This window comes from Drosophila miranda, chromosome 3 (assembly GCF_003369915.1).
Source record: "Drosophila miranda strain MSH22 chromosome 3, D.miranda_PacBio2.1, whole genome shotgun sequence".
In the NCBI taxonomy this organism is placed as follows: Eukaryota; Metazoa; Arthropoda; class Insecta; order Diptera; family Drosophilidae; genus Drosophila; species Drosophila miranda.
The window spans coordinates 19,466,319-19,490,639 of NC_046676.1; the positions used below are offsets into that span (position 1 = coordinate 19,466,319).

Here is a 24,321-nt window from a genome sequence, read left to right on the forward strand (position 1 = left end):
AAAAAAAACTAGCGACTTTCTGCTGATTTCTGTTCGCCTGGTATCCCAGATTTGAAATTCTCGTTTTCCACCATTTTGAGCAGCCAAAGAAAATATGAAAAAACTGAAAAATAAAACTAAAAGAAATTTAAAAAAAAACTAGCGACTTTCTGCTGATTTCTGTTCGCCTGGTATCCCAGATTTGAAATTCTCGTTTTCCACCATTTTGAGCAGCCAAAGAAAATATGAAAAAACTGAAAAATAAAACTAAAAGAAATTTAAAAAAAAACTAGCGACTTTCTGCTGATTTCTGTTCGCCTGGTATCCCAGATTTGAAATTCTCGTTTTCCACCATTTTGAGCAGCCAAAGAAAATATGAAAAAACTGAAAAATAAAACTAAAAGAAATTTAAAAAAAAACTAGCGACTTTCTGCTGATTTCTGTTCGCCTGGTATCCCAGATTTGAAATTCTCGTTTTCCACCATTTTGAGCAGCCAAAGAAAATATGAAAAAACTGAAAAAGAAATTTTAAAAAAACTAGCGACTTTCTGCTGATTTCTGTTTGCCTGGTATCCCAGGTTTGAGATTCCCGTTTTTGGCTATTTGAGCGGTCACAAGTTGAAAGTTGTACAACAAAAAAAATTTTTTTACAGCAACTTTTGTTTTTTTCTTTGTTATTTGTGGCCCGATCTAGGCGTGCGTACTCGGAATAGCTTCCTTGAACTAATTCATTCCTTATCAAGGACCAAGGATCAAGGATATTTGCTACAGACATATATATCTTGTTTTCGCCGTTATTTGTGGCCCGATCTAAACGTGCGACGGCTTCCCGTAGCCGGAATTGCTTCCTTAATCTAATGCATTCCGTATCAAGGACCAAGGGTCAAGGATATTTGCTCCATATATATATATCTTGTTTTCTCGCTTATTTGTGAGCCGATCTAGGCGTGCCACGGCCCTCCGGGATCAGAAAAATCTTCTTGATCCTTCGGTAAGGACTCCAGCAACCCCAACATTACACATTTAGTTTTCTAGGCTATTTGTGGGCCGATATAGGCGTGCGACGGCTTCCTTTGATCGGAAAAAAATCCCTGATTCAATGGAGTCCTTATCAAGGATCAAGGACATTTTGCCCAATAAAAAATATTTATTTTTCTCCGCTATTTGTGAGCCAATGTGGGCGCGCCACGTTGTTTTGTAATCTGGATAGTTTCCCCGGTAGAGGATACAGCAAGGATGGTTTTCCAATAATTTTATTTATCATAACTTAGCTTAACATAAATAAATAAACAAGTGGAAAATATCTTATCTATTATATAAATGAATAGACGCGTATGTATATCCTTAAACCTAACAACGATATCTATCTAGATTGGTTTCCCGTGGTTTCGAAGGATCGAAGGATGACGATGGCTTGTTTGGTTCGGATCTTGCAAGGGGTGCGCTTCTGTCCTGCTGGGATAGGACTCGGTCTGTCTCGACTACGCCTCGGTAATGCTTGGTAATGCTGGATGGAGTCCTACATCTGGTAGGGGGAAATCGAATACGACTCGGTTTGTGGCAAAGCGTAGGGTACATACTCGTAAGTTCTCAGTGAAGGAAGAGATCATTTAAAATAATCATTATGATTCGGCGGCTTATGAATTGGGGGGGGTTATTTCCGTGAACAAAAAATTCGGCTGCGGCGCTGGTAGCCGAAGACCCTGTGATCTAATCTAGACAGTTCGTTTGCAACATGTTCGGTGTATGAACTGGCACATCTACGAATATATACTGTATGGGGTTACTGGTTTAATTGAGATGAGATCGATTGTTGCGCGGGAATACATCGCGTTGCAATTGGTGCATTACGCGTCCGCGGTCACACTGATTGGTATTTTTAGTATTTTCCAGTAGTTTGAAGACGCTTTATGGACTCACCCTCTTCTCCAATGCACCAATGTAGAAATCGTGTAGAAATGCCATTTACAGCCATGTCGCAGGACACATCGAATACTAATTCATGATCAGCATCGAACTCCTGCTCGGTTGGCTTCAAAATCTAAACGTCGGAAAAAGGCATGTAAAAAAGGAATAACGGAGGTTTTTTTACACTGGTGCTTCCATGGGGCTTATATGAAAACAGGGCGAACATTTGGTAGAGAAGTTAGTGGAAATTGTTTAAACTTATTTTACAATCAATTCCAATAAAAGGAATATTTAAAATTGTGTGGTGTTGTAGAAAATTGATTTATCAATCGGATAAAATTACGTTTTCAGAGCTGAGGGTCGTAGCTAGTAATATTAAACCAAATATTAAAATACGAGAAATGTACAATAGAATCGTCAGTAGACTTACGGTATTTTTTGGTATATTTCTGAGGGCTGCCATAGATTTTATCCATAAGATTTTTATCAGGTCACACTGAAACACACTCAAACGAAGCGAAGCGTTGGTAAAAAAGTGACAATTTATTTTAATGTAAGAATTCCGAACCGAACGAATGAAAAAATGTCTGCCGATATAGTGAAACAGTTGAAAGGCACTCGATCCGATGTTGAGGCTGCCGCCACGACAATTGAGCTGAAATTCAAGGAATTCAGCAAGGGCATCGGGATAAACGACGCCTCCTTTCCGCTCAGATATGAGTTGAGCGTTTTGCGCCAGCTGTGTCTCGCCCTGAAGGACAATCTGCACCAGCATGTCGATCTCTACTGCGGCATTGCGGCCACCATGCTACCACACGTGGAGCCCTACGAGGAGAAGCCGAGCCTGTGGGAAGCTCATCTAACGAGCCTGCGGTACATACATCATGGGCTTTGTCAGGAGGTAAGTTGAAGAACCAAATGCTTGCTAGCTGGTATCCAAATTGTACGGGTGCTTCGCAGAAATCCCTGACGGAATGCCAGAAAATGTACGGCCTAATCCGATCGCAGCCCTGCCGCCTGCAAGGGGAGGCTGACTACAAGTTTTATTTGGACATCCATCTGACGCACTTCAATGGCATTCACTTGCAAATGCAGAAGGAGACGTTGCCCCTCGCCGCCACAGATCAACTATGTTACGCCTTGGAGGCAATGGGTGTCCTCTTTGACACCATGCACCAGCGTAAAGTGGCAAAGAATGCGGCTCTCCTGCTCCAGCTGAATGATGCCCTGTTCAGCAAGCGAAGCAAAGCCTTTCTTAAGTACCTGAGCTCCCTTCCGCCCGAGAGCACGACGAAAATGTACGACCCGCTTCTGAAGCTCCTGAGCTGCAGCTGGGCCACACCCAGCTCTGAGCTGACTACTCAATTCACGGAGTATCTGGGCCTGGTTCTGGCACTGATGCAGATCGACATGTTTTCCATAGAAGCGCCGCTCGAACAACAACTGGCACTGAAGTTGCTGCGCATTTGTCGCGACCTGTACAAGGACGTCTCTCCGCAGAACTACTCCATCCAGCTCCTCTACTACTATGTCAAGCTGTTGTACGTGCGCGAGGCTACGGCGGACTTCAAGCGGACTTACATCGATCTGTGCAAGAAGTTCGTCTACTTCTTCAAGCACAAGGGCGCGACGCACGCCAAAGAGCAGTGGTTCATGGACCTGCTGGTGTTCTTCCAGCGCCTGCAGACGCTGCTTCATCAGAGCAGCAACAAGCCCCCCTTAGACATTTTTTGGCAGCAGCTCGAGGGCGACGACAGTCCCGAGGTATACACCGCCCACTTTCAACTGCTGCATGGCTGCCTTGGGCTGGCGGTGAACGTAGTGAGGAGTCCGCTGGGGACCAGCTGCTCCAACGAGGCCTGTAAAAGCATTCGCAGGCATTGCCTTCTCTCCTTCGGGATGTGCGCCCTGGAAGCTTACGTTAACTGGCAGCCGACGACCGAACAGAAGTCGGACAAGGTACGTCTGCCACAGCTGGAAAACCTTTTACCTAATGAGCTTTCTCTTCAGGCACCCTATAAGCCGCTCTTGGGCATTCTTGGCTACACCTTGGACGTGGCCAAGAGCATGAAGTGCCTGGGGCCCTCCGCCATGGAGCTAGTCACGCTGGTGCGTCTACTGGCACTCGTGGCCGAAAAGGTAGCGTGTCCCGAACAAATGTCCCTTGTGCTGGCCTTCTTGGAGCCCTTGCAACATCTACGACCGCTCATCACCAGCCAGAATATGCTTAGTGTGCTCCGGCGAATCTACAAAGCCAGTGTCCACTGCAAGAGCTCCGACATGGCCAACCGTCTGCAGTCCACCTACCTTGCGGCCCAAACGAATCCCTCGCGGTTGCGTTCACAGCTCTTCGTCCACTACCACAATGCCAATAATACGGAGAAGTGCGTCTACGAGTGGCACGAGTCCAGTCCTATGCCCAACCCCCTAACCCCCGCCCAAAAGAAACAGCTATACGATGTGGATCTGTTGGCCGTGCTGCACTTCCTGAGTGCGCGGCCCGTACCCCTGCTGCAGTCGCTACTACGCTGCCGTCACAATGACTACCACCTGGTTCTCCTGGCACGCAAGATGCGCACCGACAGCGAGGTGGTGCGTCAGTGCGAGGAACTGCGCTCCCAGCTGCAAAGCACGGCCCTCAAGCAACCGCTCAGCCGCATGCAACAGCTGGCCATTGGCCATACCAGTACCAGTGTGCTGCTGGAGGCTTTGGAGGCACAGAAGACCAAGTTCTCGATCAAGGAGACGGCCGAGAACAGCCTGGAGGAGTTAATCGTCAAGAACAACTTGCTGGAGCTCAACATTAAGCGGGAGCATCGCCTGGTGGAGTTGGCCACATCGGCCATCGCTGGCTTCGCGGCCTTCTTCGAACGTGCAGACCAAGAGCCCCTCGGCTGCGACGATACACCAATCGACTGGGAAGCCCTGATCGACGATGCAGTTGCTGCAGCCATGGCTCTGTCCACCATGGGCTACATGGCGCAGGCCGATGAAGCCTGGCTGCTGATACTCAGGATTGGGCAAATGCTGGACGAGAGATTCACCTACCTGCGAGCCCTGACCCACTTCCTGGGACAAGAACACCTGAATTCTAACCAGCAGCTCCAACTCTCCGAGGAGGTGGATCGAGCGCAGGAGCTGCTCGACGATCTGTGGCCTCAGCTCCAAAACGGATGCTTCTTTAAGCGCCAACATACTATAGTGATGCTCTGCCTCTGCCACATGGCCAGCTACTATGCGCGGCAGGACTGTCTGTGCCACGCCCAGCTGCTGTTGCTGCACGTCGAGGACCTGCGCGCCCAGTTCGATGAGCGAGTTGGCAAGAGCGACATTGTGCTGATCACAATCCAGACAGTTCGCTTTCGAATAGATTACCTGCGGAAGAAGCGGTGCAGCAGCCTGCCTAGGAGGCCGACGCCCCTGCGACAGCTAGACACGCTGGTCGACAGCGTGCGCAACTTCTGCACAGTGTCCAGCGTGGACCTGGGAGCCCTGCAGCTGCTGCTGGCTGACCTCGTGAGGGAGAGCACCGAGTGTGCGGCCAATCGGCTGACCGACCGGTTCGCCTTTTACGGCACCATGCTTAACCTGGTGCTGCAGTCGGGTATGGCCCTGCGGACCATTGAGGTGCTCATCTCGTGGCTCTGGATGAACCTGCAGATGGAGTACCTGGACCAGGCGCAGTCCAAGCTGCGCCTCCTGGACCATTTGCTCGCCATCAAGCCGCTTAGTCGAACGCTGGTGGAGCAGACATCGGCCAAATACATCCCCGCAATAGCCGCCAAGGAAGATCTCAAGGCGAATGCCATGAGCGAGCTGACCAGCAACATGCTGCTCATGCAGCTCGTGGAGCCGATAAGGAAGCAGAACCAGCTGGACGTGGCCACACTCAAGTCTCTGCCCATGCACGAGCCAATTCCCACCAGCCATCAGCTGCAGCGCTATGTGAGCAAGCAAGGGACGCCGCCCCATATACGGGACAGCATGCAGCTGCAATGTATCTACTTTATCATGGGATCTCTCCATGCCCGCCTCAACTTCTTGAAAAGGGAGACCGATCAGCTGGACGACTTCTACGTAGGGGCAGGCAATTGGCTGCAGGAGGATCCCGTACGCACCGCCACACTGGGCTCCATGCTCTTCGTGCACGAACTCTACCACGTCAACTATCTTCGCTTCAAAAAGAAGCACAAGGAGGCTCTCAGCTATGCGGAGGCAGGTCTCAAATCAGTGTACCCATCGGTGGACATCAACTATAGCTTCAACTTCATGGTCCAGCTGAAGACGGCCCAGTTTGAGCTGCATCCCGTTGGCAAAGCGAGGGCGAAGCCCATTAGGCGAGCCCTCGCTTTCAACACTTCGCCAGACGATAAACGCAGGAAAGGTGTTGTTGAGGGGACTACCAAGGCAAAATCATCTGCCAGAAAGACGCGCAGGTTCAATATATACAAGGAGCTGGAATTGCGACCACCCATCGGCTGCAGCAACAGCAGCAGCAGTAGCAGCCAGAGCGGCAATGAGAACACGACACAATCGGATCATGTGTATCTGAATGCCTGCCAGACGATCGAGATAAGCGATGACGATGCTTCTTCGGTTTCAGCTTCGACTCCGGCTCCCTCTCAACTGAAACGATCCCAATCTGTGCCAGCCAAGGCCACAAAGACACGCTCCGCTAGAATTGGTAGCCAACTAAAAGTACCAGAGATCATCGAATTGAAGGATACCATGGAAGAGACGCCTTCCACCTCATCGGCAGCCACAGTGAAGCGGTATCCGACCACTGATGCAAGGAGCACTCGTGCCCGCAACAGGCAGCTCGAGGAAACGCCAGCGACCGCGCGGGGACGACCACTTCGGAAGGTACCGGAGCCTGCACCCCAGCAGGAGACAGTCAGCCTTAGGCGGCGGCAAAGGAACTGATCAGAACTGACACGTGCATAGGCTTATAATAGTTTATAGTTAATATTTTTTTGTAGCTTGTCCTTATTCCATTTGATTGTGTATTTATAAACGTTATGGCAAGGAGATCGACCTTCCAGAGAATGTCTAAAATGTTCTTATTGCTTGAGCACGGGCATCAGCGAACTCTTGCAGATGTCCTGGACCCACCGACCAACCTGAATCCGATTCTGTCCGTGGTCGAAGAAGCCAGCGCCCGACTTGCAGCCCTCCTGGAACTCTCCCACATAGCGCTTTCCGTTTGCTGAACACAGACGAAACATATGGATCGACGAGGATTCTACTGAACTTTCATTTTGTTAGAGGACTCACCCGAGAAGAGGACGCCCCGTCCGTGCATGGCATCCTGGAGCCATTCCCCCACATAGACGCGTCCGTCCGCATACCAATGTATGCCGCGTCCTTGCCGCTTGTTCATCTGCCACTGACCAAAGTAGACGGATCCATCGTCGTAGTACTGTTTTCCCTCCCCGCTGCGCTTGTCATGGCGCCAATGACCCACATAGAGGCGATGCCCCTGGCCATCAGGGGACTCCCGCCGCATGGATCCGTAGCCATGACGTTGGCCCCGCTGCCACTGGCCCTCGTACACCAATCCACGACGGCTCGATTTCACTCCATAGCCGTGGTGTTGGTTCCTCAGCCACTTGCCCTGATAGCGGCCATGTCCTCCGGCAGGATAGCGCAGGCTTCGAACACCATTGCCGCCACCAGCATGGCACGACATGTTGCAGACAACTGAGCCCCAGCCCCGCTTTGGGTTTGCCATCTGTGCTCTTCTTTCGTGTCCTGGGGTGCGTGCGGTGTCCCTTTTCTAATCAACCCCAACCATGTGTCCTGGCTCCGTTTGCCCCCATCCAACAACTTTCGTTAGCTAGTCGCTCTTCCAGTCGCTCCTGGCACGCAAGCCTAACGACCTGATGGAGGTCAGGCGGGGGGAACGGCAATAGAAAATCGCTTGCTTCGGTTAAATATAGGTAGAAAAAATCGTTTAATCGTACGTGTATAAATTACAGCGCAATTTCGCTTACATATTCGCCTATCAATATCAAAATTTGGGCTAACACGATCTGGTTCGGTTCGAATTATTGGGTTCTTACACACTACGTGGGCGAGGGAAGACTGCGCTATGGATGAGGTCTGGGTCTGACATCGCGAGCGATGGCATACCACTAAAATACAATACAGATATTAGCGGACGCGCCAACTAGTTACAACAAATATACAAGCTAATATTGAGGAATATTTAGTCAACACAGTGGTTTAAACTTGAAAGTAGTATTGCTTTAGTTTGGGTCTTTCATCATTGCATGCGATGAGTACACAGGGGTTACGATGTGTAAAGGTCTTGAGCTTAAAGAAACATTGCTCGGGGCACAATCCTTTAGAATATACGTACTCATACTGTTTTTGTATAATAAAAATCTACTGCCTTCTGCGTATCACAATTTGCATCAACTACAAATTTACAAAATATTCACTTATTTAGTCTGCGGATTGACGGCGAGGCCTCTGGCCCACTGCCGTAAGTGTCTTTTCTTTTCGTTTTCGTTAAGTTTTCAGAGAAGGATCGCCGAGATGGTTTATTGCTTCGTGGGATCCTCGCGCGATTGATACTGCTAAACGATGTCGCCGGCGGCACCGTAGTGGATGCCGTTATTGCGATTATGGTTGTTATGGTGCTCGAGGTGATCCTGTTCCATCTGCTCCTTGAGGATCTCCAGCTCCCGTATGCCGGAGACCGTCACCTCGTACTTGTGCGTCACCAGAGACCGATAGAAGTGTATGGCGAAAGCCAGGAAGATAATCATCACTGGTATCAGCACCACGCAGGCCGACCAGGCCGCCGGCGGGCTCAGATCATAGAACTTTACCCAGCACAGTATGGCTATCTCCAGCAGGAATAGGATCAACCCCAGCAGCGTCGAAAATGCCCACGCCGTCTCAATGTACCAGTGCAGGCGCTCGTGCGGCGACTCGTGCACCAGGGAGATGCTGTGCAGGTTGCACACTACCTCGATGTTCGGCAGGATACAGGTGCTAATCATCAAAGCCAGCATATGCACGGCCACCAGCATAGTGGTGCAGATCGCGAACGCCACTAGCATGCCGGGCGGAACCTTTGTGTCGTGGTCCAGCTGCACCTCCACCATCGCCACCTGTGGGGGGACGCAAAAGAGCAGAGGTCGGGAGATTAGTGAGAGTCGTGGATGGGTTAGGGGTTACTCTGCCAAGATCGCCGCTCTCAGGCGGCAATGCTCCTCCTATTATTATTATTAGCCATCTTTCTCAACATTTTGGCAAGTGTTGCTGGCGCGAGCAGATTTTTTTATATAATAAGTATCTCATTGGGTTAATTTATCTGATCTGCCCCTCTCTCACCTTCTACCTAGGTGCACAAACATGTGAAATATATGCAAAATATACTAAATAAAACTAGTCAAAATAGTGGCGGAGCAGAGGATACCCAATGTTTTAAAGAAAACAGTAAAAAATATATTGTTGCAAAAACAACATTCCATAAATTGAGAGATTGTTAACGTAGATTAATTCTATAATGTTCATCTTTCGATTTTATAATAGAATTTGACGTTGGCTATCAATGAATATGGTGGGAATCCGCCTTCTGTCAGCGAGATCTATTGCCCGATTGGAAGACCTTCGATCACTGTAGGTAGCCCTATATACCCCCGATTAATGGGTACGAAACCATACCGAAATAAATGCATGGTCTATAGCTGACAGAATTGTTTGAAAAATTCAAATATAAATTTAACACAAATTTAATTGGATCTAATTTTTCTCTAGTCAAAGTTAATTATGTTTAGAAGGTACACATGAATGTACAGAAAACCATTATATTTCTTTACAACATCAATGTAATCATAATGCTCTACTATTATTTTGTATATTCCTGAGCTCGGCCGAGCACATCATTTGAGGAAACCATTGAAATGGAACCAATTACAGCTTAGATTCCCACTCGCATAGCAAACCAGTTTCTCATCACATTTGGAATACTCATAACGCTCACAGTGTATACAGACTTCGTTGTGGCCATTATTCTCGATGGGATTTCACCCAAGAAACCGTCTAGGAAATTGGTGTTTTTCTGCCAGAATCTCTGACCCTGCTGTGCATACGGTTTATGATCTAATTACGTTTATGTACAGACGCGTGATGTGTTCTCACAACGGAACAAGGGAAAAATGCTATTTCTTTTCTATATGATGTTGTGGATTCACAAACTCATTGCAAGAGTCCTATTGTAATATCACTATCCTGTCTTTCGAGTACTGAATGCATCATAGAAATATAAATATTATTGACTTACCATGGCGAAGCCGGAGAGTAGGGCCGATGTCTTGCTGGAGGCCTTCAATTTGGCGCGGCTCAGCTGGAGCTTGCGCCAGGAGAGGTAGGTGGGCGAGTGGAGATCCTCGCCGGATTGCGACATGCTGCTGCTGCCGGTGCGGTGCTGGCGCGGCTGAAAGCGGTAAGACTGATTCTGTTGGAAGGTGCGAAACTGAAATGGTGGAGGTGATATGGAAGCTGCTAGCCCTGACGGCAACGGCAGTGGTAACGGTAACGGCAGGGGCGGACCTGCCGCAGGTGGGAGAGAGGCGTCTCTCTGCGCGTTGAAGCGTCCCGAGCCCGCGTGTGGGGAATTCGAATTAAAATTGTGGTAGAGATATCGCGACGATCCAACGTAACTACTCGGGCCCGAGTGGACGGGTCGACTGCCGAGATTGCTGTGGATGTGACAGCTCTGGCCGGGGTTCTGGCTGTGGAAGCGCAATGGGCGACACGAGTCGCACATACTGTAGTCGGCGCCGGGTCCGGTGATCGGTAGGTGGCCAGAGGGAACCGTCGTCGCCGTCGCCGCCGCCGTATATGCATCTACGCTGGCCGCCAGCTTCGCCGTTGCATGCAGTGCACTGGCCAGGGCCGAGGGCTGGCCCGCCCGCATCGGCGCATTCATCGGCATCTGTCCCATACACCTGCCTGCTGCATGAAACTGGGAGCGACCTCTGCCCAGCGGAAGCATGTCCAGAGTCTCGCTGCTCTCCGTACGCTCCGTGGTGGTGGCGGCGCTGCCATCGAAGGAGCTCTGCTGGTGGCTCAGCAGAAGGCTGCTGCGGCTGAGATTGGAACGGGTATAGCGGAGGCTGGAGTAGGTGTCGCTCCGGATACTGGCGCTGGTGTTGGCTTGGCTGGTACTGTTGCTATTGCTGACGCTGGTGGAGGGCAGCAGCTGCTCGTCCTCGTTATCCGCCTGGGTCTGGGTCTCCGGGTGATGGCCCGGCTCCTGTTCGGGCCGCATCTGTCGTTTGCGGCGAGGGGGTTTGGGCGGGAAGGATTCCTCGAGGGGCCGTGGCGGCATGTGCTGTGTTGTCTCCGTACTGGTGCTCTGTTCGTCTCCGGATCAGACTGCTCTCATGGCGGTTCTCTAATGACTCTATCGGAGGAGGGTCACTCGTTTCCGGACAGGCAACGGGCACTGGGGCTTCGATTCGATCGGATCGGAATTGTTTCAGTCAAGTTTTCAATCTTTTTGGGTTTATTTTCTAAATTTCCGTTTCACTTGGTTGATTTTGCGCTTCCCATTAATGTGTTTTTGTTGTTGCTGCTTCTGGTTTTGCTATTGCTTTTGCTTTTGCTATTGTTAATGTTTTTCGTTTGCGCGACAGTGTACATCAGAGTGTGCTTGTGTTGGTGTGTGATCTTTTGGGGCACATGACAATTGATCAGCAATTACCCACACACTGACAGAATACCTACAGAGACTGGGGTCTGGGGCACACTAAACTTGGCGAAATGCTCTCCTCACGCCTCTCACTCTCTGCCGCTCGGTCGCTCTCGCTCTCTCTCTCTCGCTCTCTCTCTCTCGCTCTATCCCTCTGATCTTGCTCCGCAGTGCGTTAAAATATTTACTTTTTATTTATAAAAGTTTCATGGGTTTATGAAATGTAAAATTCGTGTGTCAATAAAACGAATTTTGCTGGCACGCATACACTGACAGGTCAGGCGACACTTGATTCAGTACGAGGTGTATTACGGATACCCCGAGTCGAGTCCGAGCTCAAGACACATTCACGGACAAGGTCATCACGCAGCGTAGTCGCTTGCTTTGCGTACGTTTCCGTTCAAAGTACCGATCCCGACTGCCGACTGCAAACACGGATGTTGGGGAAGCTGCAACGGCGGCCAACGCTGACACAGAGACAGACAGCAGGCAGGGCACCGCAGAAGAGGCGATGTGACGCGACGCGACGCGACGCGACGGCAATGGCAACAGGCGACGGGGCAACTGGCAATGGCACCTGGCACAAGCAGAAGCAGAAGCATCAGCACTTCCGCGCAGTGCGCAACCACTGACGGGAAAAGATCGAAAAGTAATTCTGCTTTCGATACATTTAATTCAGGTGGGATTCGTGGCCGCTCTTTGGCTTGCCTTTAGCAGGGGTGTGCCTCCTTTTCTTCTTACGTGTTCCTTGGACGCAGGGCTGGGGCAGGGCTTGTGCGACGACGTTGACAACAGCAGCGACGGCGGCAAAAGTTACTAACTAACTGATACGAAGCGCAACCAGCAGGCAGCAGGCCGCAGAGCAGAGCAGAGACGACGACGACGACGACGACAGCGGGTACACTGATGATGACGACGACGGCGGCGCGGTATTCAAATTCGACAATCAATTCAAACGGCGGCCTGCGATGACACAAAAAACAACAACAATAATGGCAATCAAATTACTAATGCCATTCGAATGAAAGCATTTATGGTGAGAGAGAAAGAGAGGGACAGAGAGAGAGCGTTGTAGATAGAACAGAAAAAGACTATAGAAACAGCAGCAACAACTACCAATAGGAAAAGAAAGAAACAACAAAATAATATGTGAAAACAAAACAAAACTCGACGACTACGGAGGCGCTGCTAGGTGCTCGGGGAGGTGGCTGGGGTTGCTGCTCTCTTGGCGATCCATCAGCGGTCACACGATTTTCTACCTGATCGATTGATGAATGGGGGGAAGTAGAGATAGATTCGAGTGATTTCCATGGCTGTTAGAAGGGGTTGGAAGGGGCTGCTGGGCACATGTCCCTTGACACCCTGAACCCTGAACAAAGAGCGATTCGATTCGATTCGATTCGATCCAATTAAAATCCACATCGATTGCACCCACTTAACCCAACCACCAGCCAGCAACACAACCCACACTCCAGCATCATTATTCACATCTTCATCAATGGCTCGCAACACTGGACAAGGTCAGGATTAGGGTCAGGGTGAGGCCAGAGCCACGACGTGGTATGCTGGCGCTTATGGTACTGCCGATAAAGTTCATGTGATCGTATATGTTGGTGAAGATCATGGCTCCGTATTCCTGGCTTTTTTTCCGCAGTCCCAACACCCCGTACAGCGTATGGTTGCAGAGGAGCGGAGTACCCAGATCTCCCTGGCTTGTGTTCCCGTATCCATCACTGCGGATCGCGCAGATGGATTTGTTGCGAAAGGCGCAGCTACTCTGACAATTAAGTTCGGGATTCGTCCACACCATCAGCATCATCATCTCGTTCGTAATGGGTCCGTCCTGTGGAGGAGGTGCAGTCACACGGATATTCTTTGCAGGATGATCTGCACACTCACGGTGTACATCCTTCCCCAACCCAAGGTTATGCAGGTTGCGTTCTTTGGCATCTCATGCTCTGGCAGCATCGTCTGACTGTAGTGCAGGTTCCTGGGGACAAAGCTCTTCAGCTGCAGCAGGGCCAAGTCATGGCAATATGCATTGTACTTGGGATGCAGGACAATCCTCTTCACGGCAATCTTCTTCTCACTGACTGGCTCGTCAAGGCGGTTTAAGGTATCGAGCACCACCATCAGATTTCTTCTTTCAGTGGGGTAGCAGCAGGAGCTGGAAGGCATCACGGAGACGCAGCGAGCGGTGGTTACAACCCAAGAGGACGTGATTATGAACCCGCCGCAAAAGTGGTTGTCGCCCCAAAACCGAATTGGCTTTGCAGTGCGAATCGACACTACGAACTTGGAATCATCCAGAATATCTTGATGCCAAGCTACCGATGGTGTCCTGTCTATAACCCGGATTTCACAGAACTCAGGCACGAATAGCATCAGAGACAGTAGCACACGGATGACTGCCCTCATTTTCGATTTCCAATCGCAAGAAGCAGAGTTTTTATCAATTCCGGAAAGGATAAAGAGAAATGTATTGGATCATCTATAGCAAACACGATGGCATGTTTCTCAGAAGCGACTGGTGATGCTGATAAAGGAAAACTGGTAGAAGAATTTCAGTCGCGAAACCAAGCAAGACACGTTTGCACAGACGCAACTGTTGATGCTTACCAACAGAATCTGTACTAGACGCGACTGTTGATGAATGAGGACAATTTATTAAAGACTCGACTGTTGATGTTCTTGGAACACTACGTAGCTCGCGTTCGAGAACTTTTTAGATGGAAAATTGATTCCTTTTGTGGATTGCACAAATAAATAAATGTTCGTATTTTTAATCATATTTTGCGATTCCAACTGAACGAGGTGTCACCCCGTATTCGATGCTGTCTTTATCAGCAGACGACTGCCCTCTCTCTCTCTCTATCTGCACTCTGTCTGCCTGAGTGTCTTTCTCTCTGTCTCCTATCACCTTCGCCCACTCCCTTGTTTCGGGGGAGCACTTGACTTCCGCTGAGGAACACAAAACGAAGCAAAATGTAAAATTTAAAGCGTGTAAAAATAAGTCAACTCGATAAAAACAGCGAAACGGAAGGTTTTATGTCGGCATGCTGATGTGGATATTTCGGTGTTTAATTCTTGTTCTTATTCTCGTTTTGTTTTCCATTTCGCTTGTGGTTTCAATGCGGTATCATACGGAACACGTATGCAAACACCATTTACCATTTTACAGTCGCCGCCCAAGGAGCAGACCCACTTTTTGTGGCTTTTTCTTTATCGTTGGCAAACAAAGTTCCGATAAGCGATGACAAAAGACAAAGGGCAGGGCAGGGTGTGCACGAGTGCGGCTCTCGCGGTGTCAATTAGTGAGAAGGGGGGGCTGTGACGCCATGGCGGCTGCTCTAAGCACCGTTCAATAATTTTTCCAGCAGGTAGGCAAAAGGTAAGCGCTGTTTGCACGCACTCGCGGTAGTATGTGTGTGTGTTTATATTAGTGTGTTTTTGTGTGGGATCTTGTTCGACTTGAAACAGAGGCCATACCCCCCACCCCTCCAGAGATCCAGTGCCAGATTCGGATTTTAGAAACATGTACAGACACCCGCCACCCGCAAGTCGCCCCACCAGTTCGTACCGATTCTGTTTTTTCGCGATTGATTGCCAGTACGTCGGAGATCGGCCATAGCTTCCATAGCAATATGGGGAATGTAAATGGGGGAAAGGCGAGAGTGAAGGATAGATTGATTTGTTATTGACTTACCTTTGGATGACTCTGGCCCGATGGGGGCGGCGGTGGGGGGAACTGCAGCAGCGAGTTGCTGAGGCTGGAGCGCTTAAATCCGTTGCTGCTGGTGGGGCTGCTGCCGTGATTACTACTGGCACCGCCGGAATTGTGGTGGTAATGGTGCTGCTGCTGTTGGTGCTGGTGGTGTCCGGTGGCTACGGATGTGGCGGCTGCTACTGCTGCGGCCACAACGTGCTGGAAGTGATGAGCTGTGTTGGCGGTGGTGAACGTGGCGGAATTCAAGTTCAAGGGACCGCCGGACTGGCGCTGGGACTGCAAAAACGTGTTGGCTGAGGTCTTTGAAGTTTGGGGTCCCTGGGCCGGGTGCTTGGGCAGCTGCTGCGACTCGGGCAGGGTCTCTAGGCCACCTGAGTTGGATGTGGTCCACACTGACATCTTGTCGAGATGTTGCAGATATTGCCAAACGGAGTGCCAGCGGCCTCAGCTATTGTCTTCGCAGAGAAATCCATTTTGCATGAATCAAATGTAAGGAAATCGATGTTAGTTGATGCAAGTAACAATGGCCGGTCGGGAAAAACACACGAAAAAAATATAATGTTTAAATTAAGTACGAATGGGACGGTCGGGGGTCGGTTTGAAGAGAGCAACTTAACAAACAAAAAATGCACACGAGAAAATTAAGTACTGTACGGCTTGTTTTGCTTTTTTGTTGCTGTTTTTTTTGTTGCATGAAATACACTAGCGCGTGATAAACAGTGTGACGGATTTATGGGTAAAACATACCGCCCGACCCCCAGAAATATACCGAAATATACCGTCTCATTACAAAAATACACCGTAAATATAACGACGAATTATTAATTTCCCTCGATTTTGATATTCGGTTTATTATTACTACCTGCTCAGCGTACAGCACTACAAGACATAATTTTAAGTACTCCTTTTTATTGGTTTACTGTTTGTTTACAAATAAAATCTGTTAAAGTTCCGCAAACTCCGGGAGCTCATGAACGAATTGTCGAACTGTGGCATGAACTTTGATGCCATTGACGAACTAACGGTCGATGATAGAGACATGGTCCTGATTACAACGAGATGATTCTTCATCGGGAGGGTGTACTTGACGAGATGATGGCTGATCAGATCGTGTTGTTTGTTTTTATCTTTGACCTGGACACGCACCAAAAGAACTTCGAACAAATCTCGGACAGCTGCGTTTCCATTAACTTTCGTTCCTTGTACTGAAGATACTGAAGCTCTTCCTGGAGAACGAGCCAAAAGCCATGAAGTACTCGCTCAAGGAGGGAAGCTAAAGAAGCTGGTCTGAAGATTCTACGGATTCTGATTAATGATCACAAAAAAATTTAAACATTTGCAATTTTGAAATTTTGTTTGTTGTGCTTTTTTGGTGTGTGTATTGTGTGTATTTATTATCTACTTGTCAGCTGTTTTGATGCTTTATGCCTTGCCCACCAGACCGTCGGGAACACGTCCAGTTGAAATTTTCAAAATTGAAATTTGAATTTGAGAAGCGCGCCATTGTCATTTCTATTCTTCTTCTTCATTTTTCTCTCATTTTGACGTCATTTTTGTCATTTTTTAAAAATACCGGAAAATACCAACAAAAAACAATTGCAGCTCTGGTCACGTTAACCAGCTGTTTCTGGCAGTGACTCTTGGTACCATACTTTATTTATTTTAAATACAACGTCAAATTTTGACACCATTTTCAAATCTTTTTTGTCTTGTTTTTTCACCTCTTTTTTCTCGACTTTTTTCACCTCAATTCTGTCGCTGAAATGCAATTTTAAATCAATTTAAAAATTTTGTGGAAAATACAAATTTTTGAACGTCCTTCCGTGCGATAGTATTGAGCTTTTTCTTTCGGGAAGATTTGCAAAATCTCGCGCTCTATAATATTTATGACAAATGCGGCACATGGCAGCACTGTCCGATAAGCTCCAATAAACAGCCCGCGAAAGCTCGCAATTAACGGAAATTTAATTTATGAGCACAGCACCCGTTGAACTACAATGTTGATCTGATTTGTAAGGCATTTAAACTACTGAAAGTGCTTAGGGCTCATTTTGTTTTCTTTCTAATGCTCACACCATCCATAATTTGTTTCTGCCAAAACCGGCTGCATCTTATTGACCGATAAAGCAATTAATCAACGCCCACACAGAAATAAATTAATTAAATTGTTTTTCAACACAATTTAAATGCATTCTTGTTTGTCCGGCTGTCTGTGCGTCTGCCCGTTGGTCTGTCTGCCCGCCAGCTGTGACACACATTTCAATTTTTCTCGAATTTGCTGTTTCTTGTGTTTTGCTTTGCAAATTTTCTTTCACATTATTCCGGGTGTGGGCGCAGTGGCAGCAGCAATAGCTTCGTGCCCCTCTTGCTGCACATATACCAAAATATATACTTATAATAAAATGCATCTCTTCTTATGGTTGGTGGCGCGCCTTGAACTTGCATTTGTGTTATTTTACAACTGTACTACAGACACGCACATCCGCATATCCATGTGTTTGCTCTTGGGCCCCATGGTGGTAGAGGTGGCAATGGATTTGCTTTCGCGGTTTCGGCCTCTTTGAGTGTTCTCTCTTTGCCTTGCTTTGCTTTGTCTGAGAATTAATTTGGCAAACAGCCTACCCGACAGCCCATACGAGTAGATAGGTACATAGATAGAGAGTCATGTGCCCCAGAACAGTTATCTATTGGATATTCCCCCACTCGCACACACATCCACACGATTCTCAATAAGTTATTGTGGCACTTTCAAGGCGTTACAAATGTGCGCAAACGCTATCGGTTATGTTATCAGTGGAGAAGCGGTTGTTTGTTTGGCGCACGGCAAAGGCCGTTTGGGGTCAAGTCAAGCAACCCAACCCCCAAACGTGTGCGGAATGAGGTAATGCCAATGCTAATGCCAAGGCATGCAGTGCTCCCGTGCTGGATTCCGGGTGCCAGTGGCGCAGTTTGCTTCGTCGTCAGACCATGAATGTAAACAATTAGAGGCAATTGAAATCAATAAACGATCGCTGCACAGAATGTACATAATCCCTGCGCCCTGGGTCCACGTTCTTTTGGGTCTCGGCTCTCGGCTCCAGACCCTTGAGGTCCCAAAAGACGCCAAGTCATAGTCATCGGCTATTAATAAAGCTTCTCTCAGAAATCTGTCTGTCGATAACAATACACTCGTACAGAAATGCTGAGATATATTGTACGAGTACGTATGGAAATGCGATCATGGAACCGTATCGCAAATGAATTTGTTCAACTACAAAATGAACAAACAGCGTACGGAAAGTGACGCTGATTTCTAATTTTAGGATTCCACTGGAGACACCAAGCTCTGTTAGAGTTGAATCCGAACCATTCAGAGATTTGAAATGGAAAAGAGGTGTCTACAGGAATCGGCAAGAAACAGTTTTCTGAATCAAACCAAACAAATCAATGATTTTAAAGTCAAAATTGTAAAATATTTTTACACAGAACACTTCTAGAAATGCACAATAATTCCAATAAAGAAAACCTGTGTGAAGTACAAGACTTGCAGATACAATAAAATAAAATACAATTCTCTTTAATCCTTATTTAACTAGAGTTTACAATAGTTCACAAAAACATTGGTTCATCGATTGGTACAATAATACACAGCTAAGTACGCGGCATTTCTAAGGACTATGGACAAGATAAGACATCACAATGATCACATGTCCCCCCGCTGGGTTGCAAGTTTAAACGTAGAGCCCCCTATTTGGCTGACTAATAGTAGAAGATTATAATGGAATAGATTGGAATGGTGAGTCCTTCTGGCTTAGGCGAATCATCGTATTGGATGGTCGATGGAACCCATTGACTTCTTACGATGATGGTTCACCTCGAAGCGTTCCATGATCTTGGCCACAATCGAGGAGGGCGGCATGTCCGGGTTGCCGATGAGTCCGCGATACCCCAGAACACTGGAGTCTGCCAAGGAACTGGCCAGGGTCAGTCTTTGAACAAACGCCTCCGTGTCGATGCCCGGCACCTGGGAGGGTTTCAGGAAGCGCTTCGGTATCCGCGACAGCATGTCCTCGGAGCCGACGGGACCGAAGCCCAGGTTGATGAGTATGGCCTCCGGATCCGGCTTGCGAGACTCCAGCAGGCTGTCCACGCTCGAGTACCGGCTGGAGTCCGACTGCACGGAGGCAGAGCTGTCCCTCAAGAGCAGGCTGCTGAATCGGTGCTGGCGCTGGGCCTGCGGACTCAGCTCCGGTGCCGTGCTGCAAGAGTCGAAGGACTCCTCGTGGCGCAGGCAGCGACAGCGTCGCAGGCTGGCCCCGTTTCGGCCGCTGCTCTTGCAGGAAATAGAGATGTGGCGCTGCAGGGCCATGCTCACATGGGCGGGGCTCTGCTGTTGCGCGAAGTGGCTGGGCAAGTGTGGCAAGGCGTCCAGGCTGGTCTTGTCCTGCTCGTTTTCGATGTCTTGGTCGTGGTCGGCATTCTCCTCTAGATCGGCGGCATATGCGCAATCGCACTCCAGGTCGTCCACATCGACGGCCGACTGTTGGCGCTGCAGCTTTTTGCGCTTGCGCAACGGCTTGTTGGGCGGAAAGTGATCCGCGGAGCTGGGACAGATGCTCAGCGGCAGGTTGTCGCTGCTGCCGGCGTGGGCCTTCGGCTGAGGCACCTCCTTGGACCCGGCTATTGCTGCCCCTCCTGCCGCTATAGCCAGTGACGCTCCCGGCCCTACTCTGGCCTCGAAATTGCTGCAGCTGTGAGAGCGTTCCATGGCCGCACTACGTACGAGTATGTTGGTGGTACGAGTGTGTGGTGAATGTAGGTCTGGTCTCCACTTGACGCGGTTTGGTGTCTCGGTCACGGCTGCTCAGGTTACGTTACAACAGCAACTGGTCCGACAGGCAGCCCCTGCTCATATTTGGTAAGAGCCAGAATCAGGGTTAGTCCCAAAACAGCCACACAGATTGGGCCGCGATCTGTTGATCTGTTGATCTGTTGGAGCTGTACGTCTGGTGTCTCCCTGCGATTTGATATTCTCCGATTAACGTATAATGCGTACGCGTGTTCAGCCACAAAATCGACAACAATTTGTGTTATTTGTTGCCGTTTATGCGCTTTTTGTGGAAACGTGTTTTTCTATATTCCGCGTATTTTTTCCCTCTGCTTCTTGATTCCGATTTCGCTTTTGTTAATTTGCCGTTTTCGTTGTTTACTTATTTATTTGTTTGCGTTTGCTTTGCGCTCATTAGAGCCGGAGATGGAGTGTTAATCAGTCGTAGCGCTCTCCTGACCCCGGATTCCGAGTGATCGCGATCCACTTGACATTGATATTGGAATCGAACGGAATGGATGCGATCGCTCGAATATATGTAGGAATTCAAAATGAAATTCGAATGGGATGCGTTTTTCTCCTGCACTGCACTTTGGCTCCACTCCACACACTCTCTTCCTTGTGCCACTGGGAGGCGGCTGCCGATGTGATTGCACAGCTTGGTTTATTTAATTATATTTATTTATGTATTAAGTACACAAATTAATCATATACAGTCAACTGTTCCGTAGTGTGGTGTTTATTCGTGGATCGCTCGCACGCTCGCTTGCTCGCTCTATCTCGCGTCCGCCTCGCACAAAGTGATCTTCAAAAATGAAACTGAAATCACAATTCCCCATCGGAACGCCCCAGCCCAGTCGAACCGAAGCCCAGAGCCAGAGCTTTCGCAGCGGAGTGCGACAGAGGGAGAACCGAAGGGGGTGAGAGAGCTCCACTCTCTCTCGCCTGAGCTCCAATCACACCACTCTCTCTCTCTCTCTTTCTATTTCATGTTGCTGTAATTATTTTGCGGGCCAGTCGGCAATTTCCTCAAGCACGTCAACGACGCCAATCTATTAAACTTTTGATTAAAAGCACACAGAATAGAGCGCTTTGCGGTTAACCCAGCTCTGGCTCTGGCTCCGGCTCCGTGTCGTCCTCTCTCTCCTCGCTCGCTTTTTGTCTCACGCTCGTCGGGGAAAAACCTTCGTGCACTCACTTGATGGGCCCATTTCTATACCCAATACCTGTACAGTACCTGTAGGGTATATTGCATAAGTAAAAAACTGGGCAATATGCTATGGCAGATATTAGAATTAGAGCAGCACAACATTTGTATTCTTATGTGCTTCAATGGGGCCCGCGGAAAGTTTACCTTAATATTTGTCTAGGTGTTTTATCTTCAATTCGAATGCTCTTAGTCATGTTTCTTCAAGGGGATTTTATATGAAGCTATTGTCTGTCTGTTTCCTCAAAATCATCACGATCGGAGCCAGATAGAGACGACTTTGAAAGGAAAGGATTTATACAGTAATTATGAAAAGGTATAGTAGATAGTGGATATGGGATGTTCGTTTAAACTTGCTTCTGTTGTTTTTTGTATCTTTTTATGCTTCTCTTGCACGATAAGAAGTCATCTCTGGTATTGTTTGCACGTTCCCGGCGTATTTGGTTAATTAAATGCTTTTTACGGCTCGCTGATTCCGGACAGCCCTTAAACTGCCGATCATTAAGCTATTGAGGTCATAAGATCTCTTAATCTAATTGCTGCGAGAGATTCGGATGATCAGATGATACCTGGAAAACTTTATGGCCCAGGGTGACGACTTGTGTAATCAATGGAGACTTTTGATGTTGCCCCTGTTTACTGATACCCCGCCCGGCTCCCGCCCCGACCGATTTCGGTCCAGACAGATGCATGCGGAAGAGTCGGGCAGCAGGTAAACACAAGCAAGACAAGGGAAATTCTTAAACCCGTTCCACGGTGCCAAAGCTCTCGCGGAAGCTCGACGAGCGTCTGCTCTGCCCACAGCTGATTGCATGGCGAGTGCAGCTTTCGCCGAGGCGAGCTTACGGGTTTCGTCTCTCCCTCTCCGGAGAATGCGAGAAATGCATACCCACTGATACCTGCCTCGATATCCGCCCCACCATCGGCAGCGTGCCGACTTGCGGATACTGTTGCGCGGGACGAGTAATGATACTTTGATACTTTAACCTGCTGCCGTCACTGAGAAACCCCTGAGAAAAGGTTTTATCAACAGTTCTCTTGAGGCCAAGACTCAGACGAAGGTCCAAGTGTAACAAACAGCTGGCAAACAGGCGCAGAGCCAATTTACACAAGTCTTCAAAATTGTCTACAGATACGAGTACGGTTCGAGTACGAGTACCAAGGCCAGACACTTTTCACGGGTCCATAAATCCACGCCACGAGCGATGAATCATGATCATCGTTTCGGGCTAACTTTGTCTTGTTTAATTTGTTATGCATTCTAAGTTAATTTGCAAGCTCCGTATCAGAGGGACGGGGTTAGGCGGGTAGGTGGGGGAGGAGTCAACGTTGTGCAATTAATCCTCTACTGCTGTTGGAGTAAGTAACGAATTTTTAATGAATGTTTGAATATGATCGCAGTTGGCGGCAATGGGATTGTATCATTGCTAGGAAATGGCTTAAAAAAAAAAAAGGGGGAGAAATAGCAATGCCGTCTTGGGCACGAGGCAGAACTTTGTTCAAGATCTAATGGGCCAGCCCCAGTCCCGATCAAAGGCAAATTTAGATAAGGGAAGGCAGAAGTTTTGACATGCTCCGATCCAGAGATTAGCAATTAATTCGGTTTAATTACGAAACAATCTGAGTTCGCTTTATTTTCCCAGAGAATCCCTTGCATCTAATCCATAATTTTGTGATGCAAGCGATATGGAACAGCACGGAAGGTACCAGAGCCCACAGCGAGGAGAACTCTCTTCAGAACAATGACAGTTATTACAGTTACAGTGACACAATGCGCAAATACCAGGAAAAAGTACAAAGGTGGCGTGTCAGAAGGTCACCCTATAACTAACAGTATCAAGGCCCTGTTTCTTCTCGGGCTCTATAATGGTCTGTTCTGTTCTGTTGTGATCTGTTCTGGCAATGGCACGCGCGCCCTTTTCAATTGATTGTAATTGGCTTCGAATACTTGCACAAGTTGTGGATACTGTATTGGATATTGTATATATTGTACATACATATGTTGAATTCCAGCGAAAGTGTAACTGTCAATTGGATTTTTAAATAGCTTGGAATTGAAAATGTAATGTGCATCTGGTTGGAGAATGGTGTTTTCAATTGGAAAGGTAAAGGAAAAGGGAAAGGCAATCCGAATGGGATGACTGTAAATCTCACCTGTGTTCGTACGTATCTGCACAAGTGTGTAACTTGATTAGCTTTAGTTGATTAAATTATTGTTTATTGTTACAGCTCGATATGTAGAATAACGATACGCTTAAGTTGGCTAACATGGGTTGTTGTTTGGCTTCCAGCTAATGCACTTTCTACGGGTATGCCACCGCCTTCAGCCCGACACTTTCTAAACAAGCTTACGAGTTCTGTAACTGCAGCAGAGCAGCAAACAAACAAAAAAAACACACACAGAAAACCCACGACCGGCGCAGAGCAGACGAGACAGGTAACTGGCGGACTGGCCCTGGCTGGCTGGCTGGCTGGCTGGCTGGCTTCACTGGGAGCTTGTCACTCTTTTCGGAACCGGGAATGAACGAGCTGATTATGCATGGTATGGTCTCTTCGTTATCTCCGCTGACATTAGGAGATCATCTTTATCTCTGTATAGTTCCTCACTGAGACACGGGCAGAGGCACAGGCACAGGTCCCGTCGCGTCCGTCATCCGTTCGTTCTCCGCGATGTGCTGTTCTGATTATTTTAGTGTAGTCAACGGGCGGGCCAAATATTTGCACATTGTTTGTTGTGCAAATGAGATACTAAGCCGCGTCGGAGGGGGAGGTACCGGTGCCCGCAAGAAATCAGTTGCGATGCTTAGCAATATGCAAAAACTACAATAAATTGTATGCACATATATAAGTGCGAGATCCGTAGAGTACAAGAATGACACACACGAAAAAAACAAGAACCAAAAAAAAAACACTATTTTACGAACAGCCAAGCACCGCGCACACGTTCGTCCATCACCGAGAGCTGTGAATGAATGGACGGAATG

The 24,321-nt window shown here is 48.3% G+C and overlaps 5 protein-coding genes across 10 annotated transcripts; 1 reads left to right on the forward strand and 4 right to left on the reverse strand.

The window, feature by feature from the left end:
• Positions 1-2,381: 2,381 nt before the first annotated feature.
• LOC108159062 (protein three rows) lies at positions 2,382-6,933 on the forward strand. 2 transcript variants are annotated; one of them, XM_033390771.1, is made up of 4 exons: positions 2,382-2,788; positions 2,848-3,846; positions 3,898-4,575; positions 4,732-6,933. In XM_033390771.1, the coding sequence occupies exons 1-4, from the start codon at positions 2,471-2,473 to the stop codon at positions 6,808-6,810; spliced, it is 4,074 nt and encodes a 1,357-aa protein (XP_033246662.1). In that variant the 5' UTR covers positions 2,382-2,470; the 3' UTR covers positions 6,811-6,933. The 2 variants fall into 2 exon arrangements, with proteins under 2 accessions (XP_033246662.1, XP_017147491.1); XM_017292002.2 differs by having other exon boundaries at positions 3,898-6,933.
• Position 6,934: 1 nt separating this feature from the next.
• LOC117187879 (MORN repeat-containing protein 3-like) lies at positions 6,935-7,751 on the reverse strand. The gene is made up of 2 exons (XM_033390775.1): positions 7,162-7,751; positions 6,935-7,093 (listed from the first exon to the last, which is right to left on the reverse strand). Exons 1-2 carry the CDS (start codon positions 7,616-7,618, stop codon positions 6,948-6,950), a joined length of 603 nt encoding a protein of 200 aa, XP_033246666.1. The 5' UTR covers positions 7,619-7,751; the 3' UTR covers positions 6,935-6,947.
• Positions 7,752-7,821: 70 nt separating this feature from the next.
• LOC108159063 (calcium release-activated calcium channel protein 1) lies at positions 7,822-23,736 on the reverse strand. 4 transcript variants are annotated; one of them, XM_017292006.2, is made up of 4 exons: positions 23,492-23,736; positions 15,303-15,778; positions 10,184-10,351; positions 7,822-9,008 (listed from the first exon to the last, which is right to left on the reverse strand). In XM_017292006.2, the coding sequence occupies exons 2-4, from the start codon at positions 15,720-15,722 to the stop codon at positions 8,469-8,471; spliced, it is 1,128 nt and encodes a 375-aa protein (XP_017147495.1). In that variant the 5' UTR covers positions 15,723-15,778; positions 23,492-23,736; the 3' UTR covers positions 7,822-8,468. The 4 variants fall into 4 exon arrangements, with proteins under 4 accessions (XP_017147495.1, XP_017147494.1, XP_017147496.1 ...); XM_017292005.2 differs by lacking the exon at positions 23,492-23,736 and having other exon boundaries at positions 15,303-16,022; XM_017292007.2 differs by lacking the exon at positions 23,492-23,736 and having other exon boundaries at positions 10,184-10,336; positions 15,303-16,021.
• On the reverse strand, positions 12,566-15,034 carry LOC108159065 (trypsin I-P1). Of its 2 annotated transcripts, none has more exons than XM_017292011.2 (3): positions 14,216-15,034; positions 13,496-14,004; positions 12,566-13,439 (listed from the first exon to the last, which is right to left on the reverse strand). In XM_017292011.2, the coding sequence occupies exons 2-3, from the start codon at positions 13,979-13,981 to the stop codon at positions 13,092-13,094; spliced, it is 834 nt and encodes a 277-aa protein (XP_017147500.1). In that variant the 5' UTR covers positions 13,982-14,004; positions 14,216-15,034; the 3' UTR covers positions 12,566-13,091. The 2 variants fall into 2 exon arrangements, with proteins under 2 accessions (XP_017147500.1, XP_033246665.1); XM_033390774.1 differs by having other exon boundaries at positions 13,496-14,146.
• LOC108159064 lies at positions 18,854-20,959 on the reverse strand. The gene has a single exon (XM_017292009.2). The coding sequence runs from the start codon at positions 20,068-20,070 to the stop codon at positions 19,123-19,125; it is 948 nt and encodes a 315-aa protein (XP_017147498.1). The 5' UTR covers positions 20,071-20,959; the 3' UTR covers positions 18,854-19,122.
• Positions 23,737-24,321: the final 585 nt, after the last annotated feature.